This window comes from Hemiscyllium ocellatum, chromosome 9 (assembly GCF_020745735.1).
Source record: "Hemiscyllium ocellatum isolate sHemOce1 chromosome 9, sHemOce1.pat.X.cur, whole genome shotgun sequence".
Taxonomy (NCBI): domain Eukaryota; kingdom Metazoa; phylum Chordata; class Chondrichthyes; order Orectolobiformes; family Hemiscylliidae; genus Hemiscyllium; species Hemiscyllium ocellatum.
In genome coordinates, this window is record NC_083409.1 from 63566525 (window position 1) to 63594433 (window position 27909).

The window sequence follows — 27909 nt, forward strand, 5'->3', positions numbered from 1 at the left end:
AACAGCAATGGCGGAGAAGCAGAAACACGATGGTCGGGTCAAAATCGGCCATTACATCCTGGGCGACACTCTGGGGGTTGGCACTTTCGGCAAAGTGAAGAGTTAAGTGATTCATGATAGAACTAAAACGCTTCCGGTTTAAGATGCGTCCCGCTTTCCGATAATCTCTTCTTGATAAATAAATTTAAATGACGGCCTGTACACTGTTCCCCCCCCCCCCCCCCCGTCACTGTCTCTACCGCCCCCACCGTCACTGTCTCTACCCCCCCCCACCGTCACTGTCTCCATCCCCCCCCCACCGTCACTGTCTCCATCCCCCCCCCACCGTCACTGTCTCCATCCCCCCCCCACCGTCACTGTCTCCATCCCCCCCCACCGTCACTGTCTCTACCCCCCCCCACTGTCACTGTCTCTACCGCCCCCACCGTCACTGTCTTTACCCCCCCACCGTCACTGTCTTTACCCCCCCCCCCCGGTCACTGTCACCATCCCCCCCCACCGTCACTGTCTCTACACCCCCCCCCCCCCCGGTCACTGTCTCCATCCCCCCCCACCGTCACTGTCTTTACCCCCCCCCCCCCGGTCACTGTCACCATCCCCCCCCACCGTCACTGTCTCTACACCCCCCCCCCCCCCGGTCACTGTCTCCATCCCCCCCCACCGTCACTGTCTCTACACCCCCCCCCCCCCCCGGTCACTGTCTCCATCCCCCCCCACCGTCACTGTCTCCATCCCCCCCCCCCACCGTCACTGTCTCTACCGCCCCCACCGTCACTGTCACCATCTCCCCCCCCCCACCGTCACTGTCACCATCTCCCCCCCACCGTCACTGTCTTTACCCCCCCACTGTCACTGTCACCATCCCCCCCACCGTCACTGTCTCTACACCCCCCCCCCCCCCCCCCCCCGGTCACTGTCTCCATCCCCCCCCACCGTCACTGTCTCTACCGCCCCCACCGTCACTGTCTCCATCCCCCCCCCCACCGTCACTGTCTCCATCGCCCCCCACCGTCACTGTCTCCATCGCCCCCCACCGTCACTGTCTCCATCCCCCCCCACCGTCACTGTCTCTACCCCACCACCGTCACTGTCTCCATCCCCCCCCCCACTGTCACTGTCTCCATCCCCCCCCCACTGTCACTGTCTCTACCCCCCCCACCGTCACTGTCTCCATCCCCCCCCACCGTCACTGTCTCCATCCCCCCCACCGTCACTGTCTCTACCCCCCCACCGTCACTGTCTCTACCCCCCCACCGTCACTGTCTCCATCCCCCCCCACCGTCACTGTCTCCATCCCCCTCCCACCGTCACTGTCTCCATCCCCCTCCCACCGTCACTGTCTCCATCCCCCCCCACCGTCATTGTCTCTATCCCCCCCACCGTCATTGTCTCTATCCCCCCCCCACCGTCACTGTCCCTATCCCCCCCACCGTCACTGTCTCCATCTCCCCCCCCACCGTCACTGTCTCCATCCCCCCCCACCGTCACTGTCTCCATCCCCCCCACCGTCACTGTCTCCATCCCCCCCACCGTCACTGTCTCCATCCCCCCCACCGTCACTGTCTCCATCCCCCCCACCGTCACTGTCTCTATCCCCCCCACTGTCACTGTCTCCATTCCCCCCCCACCGTCACTGTCTCCATTCCCCCCCCACCGTCACTGTCTCCATCCCCCCCCCACCGTCACTGTCTCCATCTCCATCTCTCCCCCCCCCCCACTGTCACTGTCACCATCTATCCCCCACCGTCACTGTCACCATCTCCCCCCACCCCCCCACCGTCACTGTCACCATCTCCCCCCACCCCCCCCCACCGTCACTGTCACCATTCCCCCCCCCCCCCGTCACTGTCACCACACTCCCCCCCCCCCCCCCACCGTCACTGTCTCCACCCCCCCCCGCTGTGACTGTTTCCATCTCCCCCCCACCATCACTGTCTCCATCTCCCCCCCACCATCACTGTCTCCATCTCCCCCCCACCGTCACTGTCACCATCTCCCCCCCACCGTCACTGTCACCATCTCCCCCCCCCACCGTCACTGTCTCCATCCCCCTGCCACCGTCACTGTCTCCATCTCCCCCCCCCCCCATCAGCGTCTCCATGCCCTCCCCACCGTCACTGTCTCCATCACCTCCCCCCACCGTCACTATCTGCACACATCCCCCACGTTTCCTACCCCCCCCCATCTCCTAACCCCCCCATCCCCCAACCCCACCCCACCCCCGGTCTCTTAACCCAGCCCCCTCATCTCATTCCCTCATTCCAGAAGAAGGGGTTATGCCCGAAACGTCGATTCCCCTGCTCCTTGGATGCTGCCTGACCTGCTGCACTTTTCCAGCAACACATTTTTCAGCTATTGTAGAGCCAACCCTTTTTCAAAGCTCTCTTAATTTTGTTCCTTTGCTTCTATTTGATAAGTGTAACTTTACTGATCATTTACTATGTCAGTTATCTTTTCTCAAAATGAGTGATTCAAAAGTTAAATACTGATTTTTTTTCTTTTTCAGTGGGAGAACATCAGCTAACTGGACATAAGGTTGCAGTTAAAATCCTGAACAGACAGAAGATTCGTAATTTAGATGTGGTTGGAAAAATCAAACGAGAAATTCAAAACTTGAAACTCTTCCGTCATCCCCACATTATCAAACTGTGAGTTATATTAATTGTGTTATGTTCTGCTAATTAATTAGATCAAACGCCATCTGGAATGTTGTCAACTTCTGGGTACCAGACTTCAGTAGCAACATATTCTTGCGGATGTGGTTAGTATTGTGCAAATTGACCAGGGTTCAAAATACCAAATTATGAATCCAGGTTGTGTAAATTTGGTGCATATTTAAAGGTGTTTGAAAATTATAGTATGATGCACCTTGAAGTATTTAAAACTTTCTTTGGTGGGAGATCAAGGAAGTACAGTTTAAAATTTGAATTGTGTGATGTTTCCTGGGGCTTGCTCATTTAGATTAATTTTTTTTTCTGCCATTCGGAAATCCAAAATGTGCTGCATTTGTTCTGTTAAATGTTTGGATTATCTCTGTTTTTTGTAATGTTACTGCTTTTTGCATTTTAGTCTATTTCGTACTGTAATGTAATCTGTAAAGTTAGATATGCTCCCTATGCCCAATTTTAACTAAGACGAAGGAAAAATTAAACGAAAATCTATCCAAAAATGTTATTTTTATCCCAGTTTTCCTTCCTGCCTCTCATTTGCCTGCACGTGGCATGATTCGGTGCCCCATAACATTCTCAAGCTTAGAAAGGAATCTAATGCAGCTACATGAAATAGCTTCCAAAAATCCACTATTTTGCTTCTATCTATTTCTACCATTTTTGTTTCTTTGTTCAAAGTTTGTGAGAAGATTTGTAACTCAGGTGCTCGTTGTTGTGGTTGTGTTCACCGAGCTAGGAATTTGTGTTGCAGATGTTTCGTCCCCTGTCTAGGTGACATCCTCAGTACTTAGGAGCCTCCTGTGAAACGCTTCTGTGATCTTTCCTCTGGCATTTGTAGTGGTTTGAATCTGCCGCTTCCGGTTGTCAGTTCTAGCTGTCCGCTCAAGTGGTCGGTATATCGGGTTCAGGTCGATGTGCTTATTGATTGAATCTGTGGATGAGTGCCATGCCTCGAGGAATTCCCTGGCTGTTCTCTGTTTGGCTTGTCCTATAATAGTAGTGTTGTCCCAGTCGAATTCGTGTTGCTTGTCATCTGTGTGTGGGGCTACTAAGGATAGCCATGAAACGACACGACCCCAGCTATCCTTAGTAGCCACACACACCGATGACAAGCAACACGAATTCGACTGGGACAACACTACTATTATAGGACAAGCCAAACTGAGAACAGCCAGGGAATTCCTCGAGGCATGGCACTCATCCACAGATTCAATCAATAAGCACATCGACCTGAACCTGATATACCGACCACTTGAACGGATAGCTGGAACTGACAACCGGAAGCGGCAGATTCAAACTACTACAAATGCCAGAGGAAAGATCACAGAAGCACTTCACAGGAAGCTCCCAAGCACTGAGGGTGTTTCTTTGTTCTTACATAAGCGATCATATTTTGCTTTATATGGCCCTAATTACTCTCAATGCTCTCTTTCCATCAAATATTTTAGAATTCGGATTCCATTTTCCATGCAAATGCCCATTTTGTTTAAAAAACAATTTGGAAGATGTAGGAACAGGATGCTAGGATATTGGCAAGTTGCTCAAAATATCCAAAGCTGATAACAACTTCCGCTTTAGATAGCAATGTGTAGATTTGATCTTCCAAAATATATATTTTGTGTTTTATATGTTTAAGAACAGTCTTTAGTCTAACTTTATATCAGCTCAGCATTCCACAGAATAATGTAAACCAAGAGTGAAGGCCATTGGGAAGGTAAGACAACAGGAGAAAGTGAGGACTGCAGATGCTGGGAATCAGAGCTTAAAAATGTGTTGCTGGAAAAGCGCAGCAGGTCAGGCAGCATCAAAGGAGAAGGAGAATCGACGTTTCGGGCATAAGCCCTTCTTTCCCTCCACCTTTTCTCAGTCCCAACCCTCAGACTCAGCACCGCCTTCTTGACCTGCAATCTTCTTCCCGACCTCACCGCCCCCATCCCCTCTCCGGCCTATCATCCTCACCTTGATCTCCTTCCACCTATCGCATTCCCAATGCCCCTCCCCCAAGTCCCTCCTCCCTACCTTTTATCTGAGCCTGCTTGGCACACCCTCCTCATTCCTGAAGAAGGGCTTATGCCCGAAACATCGATTCTCCTTCTCTTTTGATGCTGCGCTTTTCCAGCAACACATTTTTAAGGTAAGACAATAGCTGTTAGCTGCAATAGCTAAAAGGAAAAGTGCAAGGGAAGTGCAGGAAAGCACAGGGATACCAAAGGAAGGTGACGATGTAATGATAATGTCACTGGACTAATCCAGAACTCCATCAGATGTTTCCAAGATATGGGTTTGAACCCATCAGAGTAGATGGTGAAATTTAAATTCAGTAAAACTCTGGAATTTTTCAAAAAGCCTCCTAGCAACCATGTGAACATTGCTGATTGATGTAGAAACTGATCTGGTTCACTAATGATCTTTAGGGTAGGAAATTGGTCATCCTTACCTGGTCTGGTTTACATGTCACTCCAAACAACAGAAATGGGGTTGATTCTCAACTGCCCCAGACAATTAGGATATCTGCATATCATGAACAATTTAAAAAAAAATGGTTTCAGTGTTTTTGTTTTATATTCTTTAATTGCATATTGTCATTTCTGGTTAAGCCAGCATTTGTTGTCCTTAGAAAGGTGTGAACTAATCACCTGAACCATTGCATCTGCTCTTATTAAGGGATTTTTATAGAAAATGAGAAATGGACAAATTGCAAGCTGAATTATCATCACCATGGTTGTAAAAAGGAAAGTTCATGATGTGAGTGTAATCAGATAAAATCACTGCAGGCTGATCTTTAGAACATTGATTAGAGTACTTTGCACTCCACCTGTCTAAAATGTACAGAAAATGTAGACGTACAGTCAGTAAACAAATGTATCTACCGAAGGTCAGATGATTATCTGAAACAGCAACAGTCTGTACCAACTCTGGATATTTTGGATAACTTAATGACCATTATATAAGTTCACCTAAACAGTGCTTGTAGGAACTGCATTCCAGTAGTTTGATGAAGTGATAGCAAAAGAATAGAAATATAATTGCAAGTCAGGATGGTATGTAGTTTGGGGGATCTTGCAGGTTGTAGTGTTCCCATGCATCTGCGACCCATGAGGTGTTGCAGTCAATGGTATACATTGCTGCCTCTCTCTGTCTGTAGTGGAGATGGTGAATGTTTGAGGTAGTTGATTGGGGACTGATCAAGCGGACTGCTTTGAGTTGGATCGCATAAGCCAAATCATCCGCCAGCATTTCTGCCACTTCCAAAAAGACCCCACCGCCAGGGATATATTTCCCTCCCCACCCCTTTCTGCCTTTCGCAAAGACCGTTCCCTCTGTGACTACCTGGTCAGGTCCACGCCCCCCTACAACCCACCCTCCCATCCTGGCACCTTCCACTGCCACCGCAGAAATTGCAAAACCTGCGTCCACACCACCTCCCTCGCCTCCATCCAAGGCCCTAAAGGAGCCTTCCACATCCATCAAAGTTTTACCTGCACATCCACCAATATCCGTTGCTCCTGACGCGGTCTCGTCTACACTGGGGAGACTGGACGCCTCCTAGCAGAGCGCTTTAGGGAACATCTCCGAGACACCCGCACCAACCACACTGTCCCGTGGCCCAACATTTCAACTCTCCCTCCCACTCCTGCCGAGGACATGGAGGTCCTGGGCCTCCGCCGCCGTCACTCCCTCACCACCAGACACCTGGAGGAAGAACGTCTCATCTTCCGCCTCGGAACACTTCAACCCCAGGGCATCAATGTGGACTTCAACAGTTTCCTCATTTCCTCTTCCCCCACACCTCAGTTCCAAACTTCCAGCTCAGCACTGTCCTCATGACTTGTCCTACCTGCCTATCTTCTTTTCCGCCGATCCACTCCACTTCCCCCCCCGTCCCCGACCTATCGCCTTCATCCCCTCCCCCATTCGCCTATTGTACTGTCTGCTACTTTCTCCCCACCCCCCACCCTCCTCTCACTTATCTCTCCACGTTTCATGCTCTCTGCCTGTATTCCTGATGAAGGGCTTTTGCCCGAAACATCGATTTTACTGCTCCTCGGATGCTGCCTGAACTGCTGTGCTCTTCCAGCATCACTAATCCAGAATCTGGTTTCCAGCATTTGCAGTCTTTGTTTTTATCTATCTTAAATTATATACAAGTGTTAATGTAGTCAGGATTAGTCCGCAAATTCTGCTCAATCAGATATCCCATCTAACTAAAGACAGTTTTGTAGATTTTGCAAGACTGGGATGGTTGAGTATGATTTGTTTTCTACCTTTTATGAACAAAAGCAACAACATCCTGCTTGATTCTACAAGTCAATTGCTGGAACATACAGCTTATCTACCTGGTATCTTACTGACACTCAGTTCAGTAGTATTGTCGATAATGTTTCTCTCTCTGTTGCAGCTTTATTTGTTCCCTTAATATATATGTGGTTCCATAATTGGTAGTTTTGATTCAACAAGCAGCACTTCACAAATGGGAATTTAATCAATTTGCTTTGTGTTTTTCGTAACATGAATTACCTTAATGTATATATCCATCTATTAATGGCATTGTGCTGAGATCTTCTGGTTGTGTGATTTGGATACACCCAACAATCATAGTAAATTTCTTGAAATGCTCATGCAATGCATTCTGTTGGAAGAAGCTGAACCACTTTTCCCAAAAACTTTCCAAGGCTAACAAGAACAAACATTTTCAAAATGCTGGAGAGAAAGACAGGTCCTTCACTATTGACAAAATAGTAGATGGCTTAATATGCTGAATGTGGATCTTTTGTTCTATATAGATGCTGCTACATATTAATTTTTCAGTGTGACCCACATAATTCCTTGTACAATAATACAAATATAAGATGATATATGTTGCCTGCTAATTTATTTGAGGCTGAATACTATATTGGCTGATCAAACTTTGTATTACACTCAGGCACCAGCTCTGATTTATTACCATGTATTAAATAAATCTTTCCTCCTTGAACTCCTGAGTAATGGAATAAAATCCTTGCCTTGGAGAAATGTAATAATGTACTTAAGATTAGATCAATGGGAATGCACATAATTTGTTTTCTGGGTGTGGTAAATGCATGATTAGCTTGATAAAGTGACATTCACATTATTTCAAAAATTAATTCAAATATGTTGAAGTGAACATCCAAATTTTTGAGAGAAAATTTACAGCATGATTGAGGCCTGGTTAAGCTGTAGTCTGCCCACCTGAGTTGCGGTTCCTATTCTACCTTTGCTTTGCATGCTTTGTGACCAACATTATTAAATTAATGGATTCTGTTAAACTGCTTCAAACAACTTTGCAACTACTGTATAGACAACTTTTAAATAGCAACATTTATAAATTCAACATGAAAAGCTGTTTATCAATACTATTTTAAAACCATTTCTAAACTTGAGATTTGAAATAAAAACCAGAAAATATCAGAAAAAAGGTCAGCTAGCATCTGTATAGAAACAGGTTGACCTTTCTTCAAGACTGGATATGCTTAATGTTTATTCTACAGAGTTACAGAGCATCCCAATTTGTAGACAAAAATAGCATGGAATTAGCAGGCTAGATGTAAAAGAAAGTGTTTCCATCCAGATTGGACAAATATGTGTGATCATAGTTGCAACATCTTGGTGATATCTAATGAGCTTTCGTGCAGAATTCTTTGGTCCTTTGGTGATGGATTTGCAGTACAGATGTTTTGTTTGATCTCAAGTATTAGAAAGATGACCTGTTTGAACATAAATCTCTCTCTTTTCACCTAAGCATATTAACATTTCGAGGAAAAATAATCGCCACTACAATTTTGATTTATTTTGAACTCAATGCAAAAAGTATAATCAAACATTGTATGAAATGTGTAATAAATTATAATATATTAACTGGAAATAAATCTTGTTACGATCAGTTCTGTGCTTTCGTCTCTGCAAAGTATAATTTTGCAAATGACCTATTTTCTAGTAATTATGTTTTATGGCACTTATCTTAATGGATAAAGTGGGAAAATGTGGATCCTTTTTCTGCCCTGTTTTTATCCTGGTTTGCTTTCTAATTTATTCTTTCTAAATCTAACTTACTTGAGAAGGAAATTTGTAAAGCTGCATCATGCTATGAAAATTGTTGCATTTTATCAGTTTGACTTGTTAACTTTAAAAAGACATATTGAAGGTTCTGTCCACAAAGTGTAACACTGTTCATAGTTATATGACATTTCATTTCCAAGTATCATAGTAAATTCATAGAAGACTTAAACCAGTAGTAATTCTTAGAATTGTCTAGCACATAAAGAAGCCATTTGACCAATGAGGCTTGTGCCATCTCTTGAGGGAATATTCAATGACTTCCATTTCACCTGTTCTTGCTTGATAACCCTCCAAAAGTTTCATTTACAAATATATAGTATTACTTAGCGTGTTTGAGAAGATTTGTAGTTCACGTTGAGGTTCTGCATGTAGGTTTGGTCGCTGAGCTGTAAGATTCATTTCCAGATGTTTTGGCACCCTACTAGGTAATATTTTCAGTGGGCCTCCAGACAAAGCACTGTTGAAAGAAGTGAAACTATCACTGTATTCTAACAGATGAAAGGCTTAACAGACAATCAATTTTTCAATGTATAATTTCAGTTACATCACACTGCAAATTTTTGCTATAAATTCTGTGATACAATCGAGCCCTCCTCAATCACCTGATGAAGGAGCATCGCTCTGAAAGTCCAGTTAAACCTGTTGGACTATAACCTGGTGTTGTGTGATTTTTAACTTTGTACACCCCAGTCCAACACTGGCATCTCCAAATCATTGATAATTCCTGTTTTCTATTTATATGTTTGGGTTTCTTTGGGTTGGTGATGTCAATCCAAAGAAGCCCAAACATATAAATAGAAAGCAGGAATTATCAACAGTACTTTGCCCGGAGGCCCACTGAAGATGTTACCTAGTAAGGTGACGAAATGTCTGGAAATGAACCTTACAGCTCAGTGAGCGAACCTACATGAGTATTACTTACTATTTATAACAGGAATAGGCCATAGGTTTATGTTTTACACGAATTTCATCATAATCTTTTGACATATCCCTTTATTTCTTCTTAGCTTCTCAATCAATCACATTTTTGCTAATGACTACATTTGATAATCACGTTTTAACTTTCCTGAGTAAATTACTGTTTAATCTTCAATGCTATCCTTTTGGATAGTGGGCCAGATCATAGCATTTTCCTATGTAAGAACAAAATCTTCTCCTATCCCTATTTATAGTTTTTATCCAGTTATATTAAATCTGCTTTCTTGTTATAGGTTTGCCTTATTCATACTTGCAAAATTCCTTGTAATTTTGATAGCTAATTAAATTTTCACTCAACTTTCAGCGCTGAAGCGAATAATCTTTATGCTTTACCAGGTACCAGGTAATCAGCACTCCAACAGACTTCTTTATGGTGATGGAATATGTGCCAGGTGGTGAACTTTTTGACTACATCTGTAAACATGGAAGGGTAAGAGCCATGCATTTAAAGTGGAGGAAAACATTTTTATCTTTTTGTTATTATTTTAAACACTTAAGAAATGGTAAATTTTAATTCAGCATTACACCCATAATTTTCATATTTATACAAGCTTGTTGCTGATACTTCTTGAACTGCTGCAGTCATTATACTTTGTTGTGGCAGGTTTCATACAACCGAATGGCTTGCTGGCCGTCTCAGATGGAAGTTACACATATAGTGTAGTTTGGGTATCTCATAAGACAGCCTGGGTAAGGAGAATTTCCTTACCTGAAAGAAAGAAAGGAACATTATTGAACAAAAATCCTGTGTTTTTCATAGCTACTTCTTCTAATACTTGTTTTTGTTCTAGGTTCATATAATTAAGTGAATTTGAACTTGTTGGCTGCAATAGTGGGATTTTAATTAATTCACTGGATGCTTAGTCAAGGCCAATGGTTTACTAGTCTAATAGCTTAAGCACCATGTTACACACCGCATTGGGATTTTCCTGTATTGTGATTGTTTATTTCTGTAACAGATTTAAGGCCTTCTGCAGAAACATTGTGACATGTCCTGTTTCCTATTTTTGCTGTAGGTGGAGGAAGCAGAAGCTTGTCGTCTCTTTCAGCAGATTATTTCAGCTGTTGATTATTGTCATAGACACATGGTGGTTCATCGTGATTTGAAGCCAGAGAATGTTCTCCTTGATGCACAAATGAATGCCAAGATAGCTGACTTTGGTATGTGACCCATCGTGTATGTGAGGAATGTGTCAGGCTGTAGCTAAGTATTGCAGAGTTGCAGAGATATTAGTCTGTCAGAAATACAATACAGAACTTTATTTTCTTTCACACAGGAATTAAGATCACCTGGGAAGAATAATTTAGTTTCTACAAAATAGAATAAACAAAGTTCAGTCAATTGCATATTTGTAAAATGTATTCCAAAGCTATTGTTCTGTAGAATGTGCTCAGACAGAATAGGATATTTTAAATAGTTTAAATTACCACTGCAGTATTGCTCTTATACTCTTCATATTCTTCAGAAGAAACACTTGTAATAGCCTAAATTGTAGTAACCACAGCAAAATCCTGTCAAGTAGTACATGAAGCATTTTGATTTGAGAAGTGTGGCTTATGAATGGAAGGTCATTAAGTTAGGATAGTTGAAATTGCTGTGTAACAGTAAGAGGTTTTGATCTGATAAAGAATGGGTGGAGATCTCCAGGAGTGAAACTTTTTATAAGCTATTAAGATTAGCAAGTTGTTTGCCTTTATTTCTTTATTGTTCCCTATCTAGAGTTCAGCAGAATTGAAATTGACCTTGAGTAATTGTGGTTTGCTTTTAAGAGTAGTCCTGGATACAGTATGGTGGTATACTTTGAGCAAATGATCTCTAGGGCATTTAGATATGGGTAATAAACGCTGGTCTCTTTGGTTTATTTGTTTAATTGAACATTAGAAATGTAGAAAATAGGAGCAAAAGTAGATACTTTGGCCTGTTAAGCCTGCTGTGTCATTCAAAATGATCATGATTGATTCTCCAAACTCCAAGATGTTTAATGGCTTAGCCTCCACAGTCTTCTGTGCCATACAGTTGCTCCAGTTGAGTACTCTTAGTAAAGAAATTTCTTCTGATCTCAATCCTAAATGGCCTAGCCTGTATGCTTCAGACCGTTTGTTCTCTGCGCAGGGAAACATCATCATTTAAAATTCACACAACACCAGTTATAGTCTAACAGGTTTAATTGGAAGCACACTAGCTTTCGGAGTGTTGCTACCACCTAATGAAGGTGCGACGCTCCAAAGGATGGTGTGCTTCCATTTAAACCTGTTGGACTATAACCTGGTGTTGTGTGATTTTTAACTTTGTACACCCCAGTCCAACACCGGCATCTCCAAATCATCATCATTTTATATCTTTCAAAGAGACGCTATCTCATTCTTTTAAAAACTTCAGTGAATATAGGCCCAGTCTCTCTCCATATGACAAAGCTGCAGTCAGTCAGGTGAACCTTTCCTGCACTCCCTCAATGAGAGTTACATCTTTCCTTAGATAAGGAGATCAAAATTGCACATACTATTCCAGGTGTGGACTTACTGAATCCCTGTACAGCTGCAGCAAGGCTTTCTTGCTTCTATACTCAATCCTTTGTATATTCATGATATACAATAATCTGATGCACTAGCACCCCAGTTAAATCTATTTTAAATAGAAGGATAGATGTTAATTTCATTGAACAATAATTTTACAGTTGGTAGTATCCTAAATGAGAGAGGATCAGTGATTGAGTTTAGGCACATAAGAATGGTGAAAATGTATCTGCTTTGATTGTAAATAATAATTCTGTTCATTTAATAAAACTATTTTAGAGTGCAACTAAAGGAGAAAGATGAAGGTTTATGGACATTTAACTAAGCTTTTGTTACTGGCAGGTTTTATATTAGATGTTTTAGGAACAGTAAAAGAAGAAATTCAAAAGTAATATTACTTAGGTGTAAAAATAGCGAAAGCACTATTTGTATTTTCAGTTGCTAATCAAGGTTAGATTGGGATATCTGGTTAGCACAGACAAGTCGGACAGAAGGGTCTGTGCTGTATGACTGACTTTTCAAACCGTTCTTTATGATGACCCTATGGTAATCTCACAAATTTTAATGAAATATTAAAAGTAAATTAGAGTTCTTGAGAAGATTTGCAGCTCAGGTTGTGGATGAAGTATGGATTTGCTCACCAAGCCAGTGTATTGTTTTGCAAACGTTTCATTGCCTTGTTAGGTGACATCATCTGTGCGTCTTTGATAACATAAAATGACCTTACTGATGCCTGAGCATAACAGTCACTAATGTCATTTCTTTTCATTGTAGGACTATCTAACATGATGGCTGATGGGGAATTTTTACGCACCAGTTGTGGCTCACCAAATTATGCTGCTCCAGAGGTTATCTCAGGCAGGTTTGTATACCTGTGTTTGATCTAAGCATTTCCTTCAAGTTCAGTAGTTAAATGAGATTTTAGTTTACTTTTTGTTAATAAACAATTCCCAGTGTTTTGCTATGATCTTCCTGTGCATTTTTAGCTCTGCACCATAGACTCCTGCATTACTTTTGTTAGGGTGTTTTATGTCCTTGCCTTCTAACTTTCGAATGAATATATATTTTGGGATCGAGAGAATACTGCAAAGTTCAACATATTGGGATTTTCCATTCCTAGATTTAGATGTGGTATATCTGAATGTAAAGCAAACCTCTACCAGCTCTAGTCCAAGAACCATCAATCATAGAAAAGCCTTATAATGTCTTGAACCTTTCAATCAGTAGCAATGCTGCTACATACCATTGCTTATTTTCCCATCCAGCCATATTGTATATTTCTTCTAACCCTGACTGTCCAAGAAATATGTAGTGCGTCATCTCCCAGAGAACTCCAACAAAATGGAGTAGAGTTGGGGAACGAGAGCTCATGCCTTTTTACACACTAGCTGCTACATTCAAATGAGTGTAAAAGTCTAGTCTTTGACTGTGGGTTAGTGAATGGGTAGGTATAGCCAAGTATGTGGTCAGGTGGTTTAGGAGAGGGGATATTAGTTGGATTAGGTCTGGTTGTGGTATGGCTAATCAGATCTGGTTGGTTAGTGTGAGGCTAGTCAGGTATGGTTAGGTTTTGGTGGTCTTGTCAGGTCTGGTCAGATTTGGAACATGTGGGTGATGAGGTGGGGGTGTTGAGCATGGTTGGGTGCGAAGATAATTGGGTGGCTAAGTAATAGTGTGAATGGAACTTTATTTAAGTCTGTTGATGGGTGGACAGTCTGGTTGTGGAGGATTTAAGGGTGTAGTCAAGGGTTGATGGGATGACTTATGGTTTATTGTGAAGTTACCCAGCTTCTAGACTGGGTCTTATACTAAGGTTTCCTGGGTAACTACACAGGTATGTACCTTTTTATAAATCCCAGGTTTCCATTTCAAACTCACAGAGCAGCACCTTTGGGTCAGGAAAATTGTCCATTGGAAATTTAAACTCACCAAGCAATTGCACGTAGATCCCACATTGTGACGTCCGCAAGGTCCTGACGCATATCATCTGTTCTACATCTTGTCTCTGACAATTTGCAGACTGAAAAATGGTGGGCAATATTTGCATTGTCTGCTCAAAATGTTCTAATTGGTTTTACTGCGAGATTCCTCATTTCTTTTTGGTGGATAAATAGATTCAGAATAAACTTAGTGTTATTATCTACCCACTCAATTCATATAAGATTTTCAAAGCCAGTACTATTACTTCCAACAATACAGGTATTTTATTAGTTTCTGGCCATTTTCATGCATTATACTCATTCAAACTTTTCAAAAAGAAAACAGAAATTTGTCCCAAATCCTGACTGTTAAATGAATATCCTCTACAGTATTTAAATACATGGAAATTTATTTGATGTGATACAGATTATTTTAGTATTATTTAGATTATTTTATGATTGGCTCACTTTTATTTTAGTTACAATTTACTCACTGTGTCATGCACATAGGTGCCATTTAAGTATAGACCAACACCCTAGATGAATGAAGTGGAAGGTAGAAATGCAATGTTGTGCAAGGTGGAACAGAATAGAAGAAAAGAAGATCACATCTTTGCAGAACATGTGATTTAATTAGCAGGTCATGAAATATAATGGTTTCAGTCCTAATAAAGTATCATATTCATTTTTTCTTTCTATTCTGTCTGTATTCTTTACTCTGAACTTGTGTAAGAGTGTCTTGTGTTGTGTTTTACTTAGCTGTCAACTCTTGTTGCTCTACCTGGCTGAAATATTGTTTTAAGGGAGTTGTCAATGTTGAAAGTTTTAAGATTGTGTAATTGCTATGTGAACAATTCGTTCTATTTATTCGAAATTCCTGGTCTATGGCAAATTAATGAACAGGACCAAAATACAAGCACAAAATCTGCAGAATGGTATGAGAACCGTATTGAGCAATATTTGAGTGCTAGCAATCCAGCACTCGGTCCCCAACGTTGGACTTTTAATTTGCTATCACTTGGTATTCCAATTAAAACAAACAGACTAAGATTACATCTTGGAAGAGTAGCAAATCATAGCAAAAATCATAATGAATATAATTCTTGTGACTCCATTTGTCACTCCATGTTATAAAATTTAAGGATTATGGAACAATGTAGCAATTTTAGTACATGCATAAAACTTTGCGGTGATTATAACTACTGTTGAATATAACATATTTTGTATGTGCAAAATGGATTAGAAGGAAAATTTCTGACAATTCAGTTGGTAGCATTATTGTGGATCTGCGCTTAATTCACTTTTAGTCACGAGGAAGTGTTTCTTTTTAGAAATAGAATATAAAGTAAAACCTTTCGGTGTAATGCTTTTGGGCTAAGTTTTGGGAATAGATGGAATAATGAATGTCATTACTATTGTTAAAGCATTAGTGACCTAAGATGAATCAATGTGAATATATCTCATTACATCCTCAGTTTATACTTGGCTGTTCCTGATACACAAACCCACCCTCTGTGCCTTTAAACATTGGTTGATAATAACTTAACAATATTGCAATTTCAAAATGGTTTCTAGTAATAAAAATTCTGCTCACTCATGAGCCTTCACAAATGTTGGTGAACAGCCTTTCTATGACATGGAAAGTGTAAAGCACTATGTTGATGTCAAATACTTCGAATTTTACCTTGCACATTAGAAGAACCCAAGAGTCTAGTTGTTTGGGGTTTAGGATATTTTGAATTGAAAATATCTCATTCTTTCCTTTCTCCTCTTCAATGTTACCCCTTTTTAATGCCACATTTTTAATATATGTATGGCAAGACCAAGTGAGGGTGACAGGTTTCCTCCCTTAAAAAGGCATTAGAGAACTCGTTTGGTTTTTAAATTATCTGACAGCTTCAGGGCCAAACATTCCTTAAGTGATGGTATATGACCTTGCTTTCAGTGGATTATTAATCCAGGTTTCTGGATTACAAGTTCAGAAGTTTAATTATTACATTACCATGCCCCTATTTTGCTTTTAAGTGATTCAGAGTTGCAAAACTCCTGGGCAGATATCAGCCTTGCTTAGAGAAATATTTTGTTTCACTTGTGTGCACCTTATGTGAGTGAGCTACATGATGAATTTCTTTGAGGAAATGTGCAAAGAAATAGATTTTCCCTACAGGTCTTAAAAAAAGGCAAGGCAAAGTTGGAATAGAATTCTGTAAAACTTGCAAATCAGATTTTAAGTGACTTCAGTCAGAAACCTTCTGCTAATTGTAGTAGGGTTTATATGTTCTAAATTGGGAATTCCCAGTCTATACTTAAATGTAGGAATGTAACTGACCCTACTGAGCATTAGACTTAACCAATCTTTGTCTTGATTATCAGAGTTTAGGATGGTAATCTAGTACTGCACTTGTAACTGAAGGAAAAGGAGACTAGTTTTACTGTTATTGTCAGCACCTCGGAACATAGATTTGTTTTAGTAATAGTTTGTTTTGACAGCCAACATTTTCTCCCATTCATTTCTAGGGAATCTTCTTGTGTTACGTATAAAAATAAAGGTAATTTTCATTAATTTATATAGTTGTGCAGTTCATGCCTTCCATTTTCACTTTTTGTAAATGCTAATCTGTAAAATGCTTGACATCTCATTTTCAGCATCTTCCAGAGTCTGGCTAATGCAATACTGTAAGCACTTCAACTGGAGTGAACTGGTTATTGTATTCTCTTTCTATTGTTTTGTTGTTTTCTTCATTATTTTGTTCTCTAAGAAGTCTAAGCTGATCAAATTGTATAGAAAAATATAAAACTACATCATTGCAAATAAAATAGTTTTTGTTCCACCACTTATTTTATATTCAGTGTACGGGCTAAGTAGTTGAATACAAAAACATAATAGATCATGTCATAGTAATATTTTCTTCATTTATTAGGTTGTATGCAGGCCCAGAGGTGGATTTTTGGAGTTGTGGTGTGATTCTTTACGCCTTACTGTGTGGAACATTGCCTTTTGATGATGAGCATGTGCCAACACTGTTCAAAAAGATTCGTGGTGGTGTATTTTATATTCCTGAGTATCTGAACCGCTCAGTTGCTAATCTTCTCATGCATATGCTACAGGTTGACCCGCTGAAAAGGGCAACCATTAAAGACATTAGGTATGATTTGTAACACTTATATACAATATTTGCCCACACTATTTCTTCTCAGTCTTTCACTCCTTTTTAAGGGGTTATGAATCTTGTGTTTTGCCAGATAGCTCAGTGTCTGCAATTTGAAAGGCAAAATAGGTATAATCTGTTCTCATGCCTTTGGCTGAGCAATATGGGTACCTTATGATACTTTCACCTGTAAGGAATTGATGAGCTAAGGTTATAATATAAAATAACTCTGTCTCAATATAACCATGTCATAAGGGTTCATTCACCGTTTTATTATCCCAGGACCAATTAAAGGAGGTGACACACTGTGGGTGCTCTTTATATAAATAAATGAATTGCATTTTTAGCATCAACTATTCATTGGGAATTAATCTGGGTAAATATATTTCCACTGTTTAAGATGGGAATGAGCGTGAGTACTGCTATTTCTGTGAATGTGCCCAGATGATAGGAGTGAGTTGGGGATTTGGCAAGAGGACACTGAGATCTGGAATGTGACCGTGGAATGCGTTGAAAAGGACAGGGGAAGTGGAACGTGAATGAAAGAGGGAAGAAAATACAAGTGAAGAGGAAAGGGAATGGAAATGAAGGAGAGGCAAAATGCAATAAGTAGAGAAACAAAAGGAGGGGAATCTGGATACAGACAATACTGCATACAAGACTGTTTGTATTCAGTTCAAACAGTTGCAATCCAACATGACTGATCTGAAGTTAAAAACACCACTCCAAACTACAATCTGATGTGAGACAAATCTACTATATGTTGTCAGAAAGTCTGAAAGGATTAGTATTGTTTTGCGTTGTTATCTTAATGTAGCACAGTGAAAACTAAAATTCCATTATCATTTCACCAACAGGGAGCATGAATGGTTTAAACAAGATTTGCCAACTTATCTGTTTCCAGAGGATCCTGCGTATGATTCCAATGTCATAGATGAAGATGCGGTGAAGGAAGTTTGTGAAAAGTTTGAATCTACCGAGTCTGAAGTTATGAACAGTTTATATAGTGGTGACCCACAAGACCAGCTGGCTGTTGCTTACCATCTTATTATTGACAATCGGAGAATAATGACTCAAGCTAGTGAGTTTTACCTGGCATCAAGCCCCCCGACAGGTTCGTTTATGGATGATAATGGGTTGCATATCCCACCTGGAGTCAAAGCCCATCCTGAGCGCATGCCCCCTCTGATGGCAGACAGCCCAAAGGCACGCTGTCCACTTGATGCACTCAATACCACTAAACCCAAACCAATGGCATTGAAGAAAGCAAAATGGCACCTTGGAATTCGCAGTCAGAGTAAACCATATGATATAATGGCAGAAGTCTACAGAGCCATGCGACAGTTGGATTATGAATGGAAGGTTAGAAATAACAGATTTTAAAAGCACAACTCATTATTTTTAAGGTATTTTTGTCATGTTCCCCATGTCTCTCTATACCTTTTTTTCTGTTTCTAAGCCTCAGCCAACACCACTGATATCAGTTGTCTGAAAATGTGTGACTGGAATAGGATAAATTATCGTTCACATTTTTAATTCTCCCTTTCCCTGTCCTCATTGTAGAAAAGATCTGTGTAGTACTTCTAATAATGGAATGATTGGAATTGAGAGCTTGTGTAGTTGTGACTTGAAGTACTGAGATACACTTCACTCTTCTAATGATTTGGGCTGCATTATGATGTTTTGAGTTCATCTCATTTCCACTTGTACTTTTTTATAAAGATTTAAGATGAAGAACATGACTCAGAGTTGACACGTACAAATGTTAGAATATGTAAATGTGACTCTTGCATTTTGTACCTTATCGAAACTTATTTTTAATATGGTGAAACATATGATGAATAGTTCAGTAAGTATTTCTTTGGAGTTCTTCCTGTTTCACTGCTGTAACTTTGTAGGAGTATGGTAAAACTATTTGTGGTCTGAATTTTCACCACACTTTGACTAGGTTTTGTTTAAAAAGTTTCACAATGTTACAAAACTCTTTTGTAAACACACTTTGAGACATTTCATAACACTATTTAAAAGTTCATTCATAGGATGAGGGCATTACAGTCAAGATTGGCATTTATTTGCCAGTCTGCAGCTGCCACAGAAAGGTATTGTTTGACCTTTTTAAACAATTGATCAAAAGAATGGCTTTGTAGATCTTTTTCCCCAAGTTAATTAAGCGGTAACCAGATTAGTTTGTGGTTTCTAAGCTATTTTGAAGTAGTAAGGAAAGCCAGTGTCTTTTCCTGAAGGAATTTGAAGTTTTCCAATCATCATGATTGCAACTTTTTTTAATCTCTGTATTATTTTTATGTTGATTTCAGTCTTCAAATTTTCATAATATAATTTAAACTCTTTGACTTATTTGTTGATCCCATAACAAGTATCCACGTTAGACAGAAATTAACTGTAAGACCTTTTGATAATGGCTATTGTTTGCTTAATTATGCTAAATACTTTTCTAACTTCATTGAATGGAAAAGTACCATGAGTTTAAAAATGAACTACGTATAAGATAGTTTTATATCCAAATTGGGTAAATGAAATAAACTCAACATTAAGAATTAAATTAATCCATTATAAATTATTTTCACTTGTACAGGCCAGGATTTACCTTGGAACTGTTCCTACTGTATCTTTGTTGGAAATGCAGTAAAAAATCCATTTATAAATAGTATTTCCATTGAAGCTACAGCAGCGGATTCAGAGCAATTCTGAGGAAATCGTCAGCTGCACTGTCTCTCATGCCTTTCAGTATGTTAAACTATTCCTTCATCTCAAGTATACACATCTGAAATAGTTTTATTAGGTCATATATTTACTAACTGCTACATTGCACAGAACATGTTGAAACAATATCACTTGGGTCAATGCCAGTAAAAGGTCCAGAAAGTTTGCATTTTTTTTTAGAAAAATGAATGGTACAATTTGAATTTTTATTTACGTTCTAAAATACATGTACTTTAGCTGGTAGTTTATAGATATAAAATCTTTATTAGTAAATGTTAACATGGGAGACAGTAGATATTGCAAAATTTGTAATCAGTCATTAGAAATTTAAGTAGGAGGGAAGTGAAAAGTGTTAGGAAGAAGAATAAAATATAGGAATTTACTGACCAGATTGTATTTTCTCAATCAGAGTGAGAAATGTTTGTTATTGACCATAGAAACCTAAAATGGAAGTCTTGTTAATCACATTGTGTCAACAGCACATCAAATAGCTCAGGTGAAAATGGTTTTGACTGCAAATGTCTTCAAGCGCTATAGATTGATATGTTTACATTTTTCAGCTTCAGTTTAATGGTGAAACATTTCTTAGATTGCTAAGATTTTGGGAAAAAAAATTACCTACTGGCAAAGTTGCCTTAGGTCAGAAATAAGAACAAAAAATGCAGAAAATACACAGCAGTCAGGCAGTATATTGAAAGAGAAATGGTTAATGTTCAGGCTAATAACCTTTCATTAAAACTGGAAGAAAATCAGAAAATTAATTGATTTGCTCACATTTGCTCTAAAGTGCAGAGAGCCTTTGCAAATTGGGTGAGCGCATTACAGAACACCTCTGTTCATTCCACAAGTATGATCCCCAGCTTCAAAGAACTTTAATTTAATTTTTCACCTTGGTCTCAAAATGATCTCTCTGTTTCTGGATTGATACTCTGTTGCAGTGAAGCACAATGTAAGCTGAGTGACAGCACCTCATCTTTTGATTGGGTGCTTTATGGTTTTCAAAACTCAAGACCATATATTCTGGCCTCACATTTTGTTCCTTTCCTTTTTTTTCTTCTTTTCACTTTCAATCAGCAGCATACTTGCTCTAGGCCAATTATTTTGTTTCTTATCTTGTCCCAACACCATTCCCTTTGGCTTGTAAAACTAACTTTTCTATCATTTAATCTCTGTCGTCCTCCATCTCATAAACCTGTGCTTTGTACTTGTTCCACATACCAGTTGCTCAAATTTATTACATCTCAAACTTTTTCCAGTTCTAGTGAAAGGTTAATTCTATCTCTTCACAGATGGTGCCTGAGCATTTCCAGCATTTTCTCTTTTTATTTTAGATTTCCAAAATCTGCAGAATTCTGTTCTTCCTTCAGATGTAATGCTTCTGCTTTAGGTTTCCAAATGTGGTGAAGCTCAACATTAAGGCTTGAACTGGATTTCTTCAACTATTTCTTTTTAATCTTTTTTTCCAAATCCTGTTAAGTATCGTTTTTAATGGCACAGTTGTTTGCATTCAAATTCTGAGCAGTAAATTACTTTCACCTCTGGTTGCCCAGTGATGTTTTACTCATAAGAATACGTTCCTCTCATCCTCTCTAACTGTATACCCCAGAATGGTTTGGAGCATTAATCTTGATCAGAATTGGTGCCTTGGACTCTGCTATGAGGTGTTTCTATAATAAATTACTTTTTCCAAGGTGGTGAATCCCTACCATCTGCGTGTGCGTAGAAAGAATCCAGTGACAGGGAACAATGTGAAAATGAGTTTACAGCTGTATCAAGTTGACAATCGCAGCTACCTGCTAGATTTCATGAGCATTGATGGTAAGGAAGGCATTTGCTTTATTTTGTGTTCTTATGTATTATCTACAACTAAACTAAAATGTGGTGGGTATTATACTGTTGTTCAGTAGCCAGCATTTAATATTTTTCATTTCAGTAATTCCATAAGACTTGCCTGGTGAAAATTTATTTTGTTATCATTGTTTTGTGTGAAGTCACTCTTAACTGTCTAGGAAATTAACGCTTCAAATTGTGCATTTATCAAAAGTGCCAGAAATGCATACAAGCCAACCAATGCTAAAGAGAAGTCATGATGAATTAATCTTTTGGACGTTAATCTGGTTATTAGAACAGGAAACTGGAAAGAGCTAAGCTTTCAGTAGAAAAACAGAGAAAGAAACATTCAATTGAACAAGTAAAATTTAAGGATGAAAAATATTCCTCCCTTCACTGCTGTCAACCCTTGCATTACCTTATCAGAAAATTACATTTGCGTAGATATTTTTAAAAGGCTAGCAGTGAGGACTAGATGATAATCTGCGGGATGCAATGATAATGCATTTAGATAAAACGCGAAGTAAGCATTGGCGTTTCAGATATGCGTGAAAATGTTGAATAAACTGAAAAGTAAACTGCTGCTGAAATGCAGCAAATCGGAAAGCAAAACTGCTGAAAGCATATGTTGGTGTCAGTTCTATGATGTTTAAAACTACAGTACACCTTTGACAAGTCAGAACTGAGGGCTTAGAATTTCTTTAAATGGCATAACTGGCATGTTACATTACCATTTAAGCCAGATTTCCTGTTCTGTCTGAAAAATGTCATTAGCATGTCGCAGATCATAAAAAAATGGTGGAAATCAATCTGAGCTTCAATCATATTCTAATTGTTAAGTCTTTATTTCTGAAGATTAAAGTTTAGTATAGCTAACCATTGTCTAGGTGCACATTTGAATAAGTTTAGGGTGTAGGTTTGCTCGCTTAGCTGTAGGTTTGATATCCAGACATTTCATTAGCTTGCTAGGGGCGACCTCCAAGTGAAGCGAAGCTGTTGTCTCCTGCTTTCTATTTATATGTTTGTCCTGGATGGGGTTCCTGGGGTTTGTGGTAATGTCATTTCCTGTTCGTTTTCTGAGGGCTGATAGATGGTATCTAGATCTGGGTGTTTGTTTGTTGTGGTTGGAGTGCCAGGCCTCGAGGAATTCTCTGGCATGTCTTTGCTTAGCCTGTCCCAGGATAGATGTGTTGTCCCAGTCGAAATGGTGTTTTTTTTTTCATCCGTGTGTAGGGTTACGAGGGAGAGAGGGTCGTGTGTTTTTGTGGCTAGCTGGTGTTCGTGTATCCTGGTGGCTAACTTTCTTCCTGTTTGTCCTCCGTAGTGTATGTGACAGTCCTTGCATGGAATTTTGTAGATGATGTTGGTTTTGTCCATGGGTTGTACTGGGTCTTTTAAGTTTTAGTTTTTGTTTGAGAGTGTTGGTGGGTTTGTGTGCTACTGGAATTCCGAGGGGTCTCAGTAGTCTGGCTGTCATTTCTGAAACTTCTTTGATGTATGGTAAGGTGGTTAGGGTTTCTGACTGTTTGGTCTGCTTGTCGTGGTTTGTTCTTGAGGAATCTGCGCACTTTTTTTTTGAGTATCCGTTCTTCTTGAATACGTTGTATAGGTGGTTCTCTGTTTCCTAAGTTTGTCTGTGCTGCAGTGTGTGGTGGCTCGTTGGAATAGTGTTCTGATACAGCTCTGTTTGTGTGTGTTGGGATGGTTGCTGGTGTAGTTAAGTATTTGGTCAGTGTTTGTCGGTTTTCTGTATACGCAGGTTTGTAGTTTTCTGTTGTCCTTTCTTTCGACTGTGACGTCCAGGAATGCAAGTTTGTTGTTGGTTTCTTCCTCCTTGGTGAACTTTATGCCTGTGAGGGTGTTGTTGATGATCTCATTCAACGTAATAGCACTGTTCACCTCCATCAACATCGACCTGGCAAAGGAAACACTTACCACACTTTTAGAAGAGACCATCACACACACCCCAACCACCATCAATTACATTACCAACGAAGACATCATGAAGCTAGTGCACCTGTGCCTCACCACCCACTTCACCTTCAAAAGCACAATCTACAAACAAACCAACAGCACACCCATGGGATCTCCGCTATTAGGATTCATAACAGAAGCGGAAATGCAAAGACTAGAACAAACAACCCAACCAACCATCAAACCAAAAATCTGGGTCCACTATGTAGATGATACCTTAGTCATCACAAAGCGAAACCAGAAAGAAGAGACATTTAAAACATCAACAACACCCTCACAGGCATAAAGTTCACCAAGGAGGAAGAAACCGACAACAAACTCACATTCCTGGACGTCACAGTCAAAAGAATGGACAACAGAGAACTACAAACCTGCGTATACAGAAAACCAACAAACACTGACCAAATACTTAACTACACCAGCAATCATCCCAACACACACAAGCGAAGCTGTATCAGAACACTATTCCAACGAGCCATCACAAACTGCAGCACAGACGAACTTCAGAAAACAGAGAAGAACCACCTATACAACGTATTCAAGAAGAACGGATACTCAAAAAAACACAGTGCGCAGATTCCTCAAGAACAAACCACGACAAGCAGACCAAACACAGCCAGAAACCCTAACCATCTTACCATATATCAAAGAAGTTTCAGAAATGACAGCTAGACTACTAAGACCCCTTGGAATCCTAGTAGCGCACAAACCCACCAACACACTCTCAAACAAAAATTAACAAACTTAAATGACCCAGACTCTGGATTAGTGGTGCTGGAAGAGCACACAGTTCAGGCAGCATCCAAGGTGCAGCGAAATTGACATTTCGGGCAAAAGCCCTTCATCAGGAATGGACAAAACCAACGTCATCTACAAAATTCCATGCAAGGACTGCCACAAACACTACGAAGGACAAACAGGAAGAAAGTTAGCCACCAGGATACATGAACACCAGCTAGCCACAAAAACACACGACACTCTTTCCCTCGTAGCCCCAATGGATGAAAAAAAACACCATTTCGACTGGGACAACACATCTATCCTGGGACAGGCTAAACAAAGACATGCCAGAGTATTCCTCGAGGCCTGGCACTCCAACCACAACACCATAAACAAACACCCAGATCTAGATACCATCTGTCAACCCCTCGGAAAACAAACAGGAAATGACATCACCACAAACCCCAGGAACCCCATCCAGGACAAACATATAAATAGAAAGCAGGAGACAACAGCTTCGCTTCACTTGGAGGTCGCCCCTAGCCAGCTAATGAAATGTCTGCATATCAAACCTGCAGCTCAGTGAGCAAACCTACACCCTAAACCTCAACCTGAGCTACAAACCTTGCAAAAATTTAAATAAGTGCAATTTGTGGAAGTCTTTGACTTTCAATGCAAATTGTAATAATCTTAAAAATATTGGAAAACACATTTTAGGTTCTAGCAAGTAGAATTTAAAATTAGTGTCTATAAAACAACAGAAGTTTAACTTGGATTATAAATTTAATGTGTAAATTTAATCCATTCTGACGTGATACAAATTTAAGATATTTGTGTGTACTATTCTTTTGGGTGAAGGCAGAGCTATGTTACTGAGTGGCAAAGAATGTTAGTGGAAGTTCTGCAGTAAATCATTTGAATATAAGTTTATGACATGAAGTCATGGTTATGCTGTTGTTCAAGTGCAAGTTTTAAGAAAGTTCCAGGCTTCTCTTTATGCTTTGGATTGCTGTAACATTCAAACTATTTCCCTTTCATTTGATATAAAAGCTGAAATGTTGGAATGAATGGCAATTCATCACATCTGGATGATAAATGTTTCAGCGGAAAGCTTCCTCTGAACACATGTGGTTAGGTTTGTTATGTTTGCATTATCAGTATACCTGTGCATTTTGTTTCTATTTCTAAATTCTTGTGTGTTTATTTCTTTGTGTTTTTGCTCCTAATGATTAGACGATATTATGGAACAAAAGTCGGGCTCTTCCACTCCCAAACGTTCAGGATCCGCAGCTTTGCTGCACAGGCCAAGACTGAGTTCTGATGCAGCAGCTACTGATGGTCAGCCACTCACTCCCGTTGGATCACTGCCCACTTCTCTGACCGGATGTTTGAGTTCAATAAATCCCCGAAGTGGGAGCCATACAATGGATTTCTTTGAGATGTGTGCTAGCCTTATTACTACACTGGCTCGTTGACAAAATAAAATCAACTTCCTGATAATTTATAGAGCATCAGCTCTTTAACTTAGAAAAAGAATTGCAAGAAAACAGCCCTTCCACTTTGTGTGTGTGTCTTGTACTTTGGCACTGGTTATAGATCATGCCAGTTTGCAGTTGGTGCTTTTGTTTCTTTGGTATTGTAGCGGCGGAAGGTAACATTTGTGCATTACCATTTAGAAACACTGCAGTAATATTGTGGAGCTTTATTATTGCACCTGTTTTGCAAGCCAAATTCAAGATATTATACGGGTTTACAAACACATCTGGAAAGGTGTCGAAAAGCAACAACATTCATTTTAATGCAGTAATGTGTTACAAAATTATAAATTATGAAAAATGTTAAAGAACAGATAAAGCATGTTTTTAATACTTGGCATATGATCATACGATGTTTTAGATAAATGATGACTGTGGCAGTTCATTCTTTGCTGAGGCTGAGTGTGGATGGAAATGCTTATTTCTCTTCAGGTTAGTTGTGGCTAGAAAGCTATAACATTAAAACTCTAATTTTATAAATAATTGAGGTAAATTAAATTGAAATTAAAATTGAAATGGCTCAATTGAAATCCTCAAATTACGTTATATACAGCTGTTAAGGATTATTCTACTGCTGTTTTGTTTTATTGATGGTGGAATTACATTTACTTGTGTCGAATTTTTAAGTATAACTAGAAGGGTTCTCTGCACAAACAAAATTAGTTAGGATTCTTTGAAACACTCCTTTATAAATATTTTCCAGCTCACATGAATACTCCTGCACAGTGTATCTTTCACTTGATTTATTAAAGTTGACAGTATAGTCAGCTCGATTTGGTGAAACGTGGCTTGAATGATGAACTTTAATTAAATATACGTACTATATCTTTACAGTACAATTTGGGATGACAAGTACTGTCATATAAATAGTTGATGTTTATAACATTTAATAAAGATCCCAAATTGAGGTCCTTTGATTATATTGATGATTAATAATACTATCCATTTTGTCCTAACACATTATTTACCAGTAAATTACTGTTAGGTTTTCTGCTTCATAAGATTTGCCAATTTAAATATAAATATTTGAAAATAAATCAAGTAAATCTAAGGTTAGATTATAATTTTTTTTTGCAAAATGGGAAAGCACTTGGAGTTAATACTTCACCTAACTTTCCTTGCTTCCCATGGAATTTCTTTTGGTTGGCTAATGTATTGTATTTTCAGTTTTAAATTTCAACCTCCCAAAATTCACCATTTTGTTAAATTCCTGACCATTGCGATCTTTCAACCATGTAGTTGTGTTTCAAGCTTAATAGTACCACCTAATTGGTAGTTATCAATGCTAATGGTTTTAATTGATTGAAAAGGAAAGGATATTGATTATAATCCCCTGCAGCTTTTTGATTTTTGGAAGTAGTTCCAGCAATCAGTTTAATCTATAGAGTATGATAAGATATTGTATGCTTTTACCAGAATTTACAATGAATCTAAATGTGAAAATCTTCAGACTTTCTAACGTACTCCCTCTAAGTTGGTACTTAGGCCAGGTCTCCAGATGTGCCATATCACTAGCTCCATTATTCTTTTTTATTTTGGGTTTATGTTGCTGGAGTTGGTGGCGGGGAAGTGGTTATTTGGTATCTCAGTCATGACTTCCCATGTTAGGTAGCAAAGCCATTCAGATGAGCTTCTGAGCAAGAGGTTTTCTTGGCATCAACCCAGCTTTTACCAGCTGAGGGACAGAAGACCTATCAGCATCCAGAGTCCATGTTCGATCCCTTCCTGGTAACTTGTAGAACATAATGACTTGCAAGAAAATAAGCCCAAATAGTCTCAAAGTATGCTTTAGAGCAAAAAAAATGCATAATTTTCTGCAATT

At 39.6% G+C, this 27909-nt stretch overlaps 1 protein-coding gene across 3 annotated transcripts; it reads left to right on the forward strand.

The window, feature by feature from the left end:
- Positions 1 to 26668, forward strand: prkaa2 (protein kinase, AMP-activated, alpha 2 catalytic subunit). 3 transcript variants are annotated; one of them, XM_060829795.1, is made up of 9 exons: positions 1 to 101; positions 2507 to 2648; positions 10062 to 10155; positions 10742 to 10886; positions 13014 to 13101; positions 17080 to 17304; positions 18165 to 18669; positions 21720 to 21846; positions 25786 to 26668. In XM_060829795.1, exons 1-9 carry the CDS (start codon positions 8 to 10, stop codon positions 26025 to 26027), a joined length of 1662 nt encoding a protein of 553 aa, XP_060685778.1. In that variant the 5' UTR covers positions 1 to 7; the 3' UTR covers positions 26028 to 26668. The 3 variants fall into 3 exon arrangements, with proteins under 3 accessions (XP_060685778.1, XP_060685779.1, XP_060685780.1); XM_060829796.1 differs by lacking the exon at positions 25786 to 26668 and having other exon boundaries at positions 18165 to 18713; positions 21720 to 21769; XM_060829797.1 differs by lacking the exons at positions 18165 to 18669; positions 21720 to 21846; positions 25786 to 26668 and adding an exon at positions 16676 to 16707 and having other exon boundaries at positions 17080 to 17196.
- The last annotated feature ends 1241 nt before the right edge of the window (positions 26669 to 27909 follow it).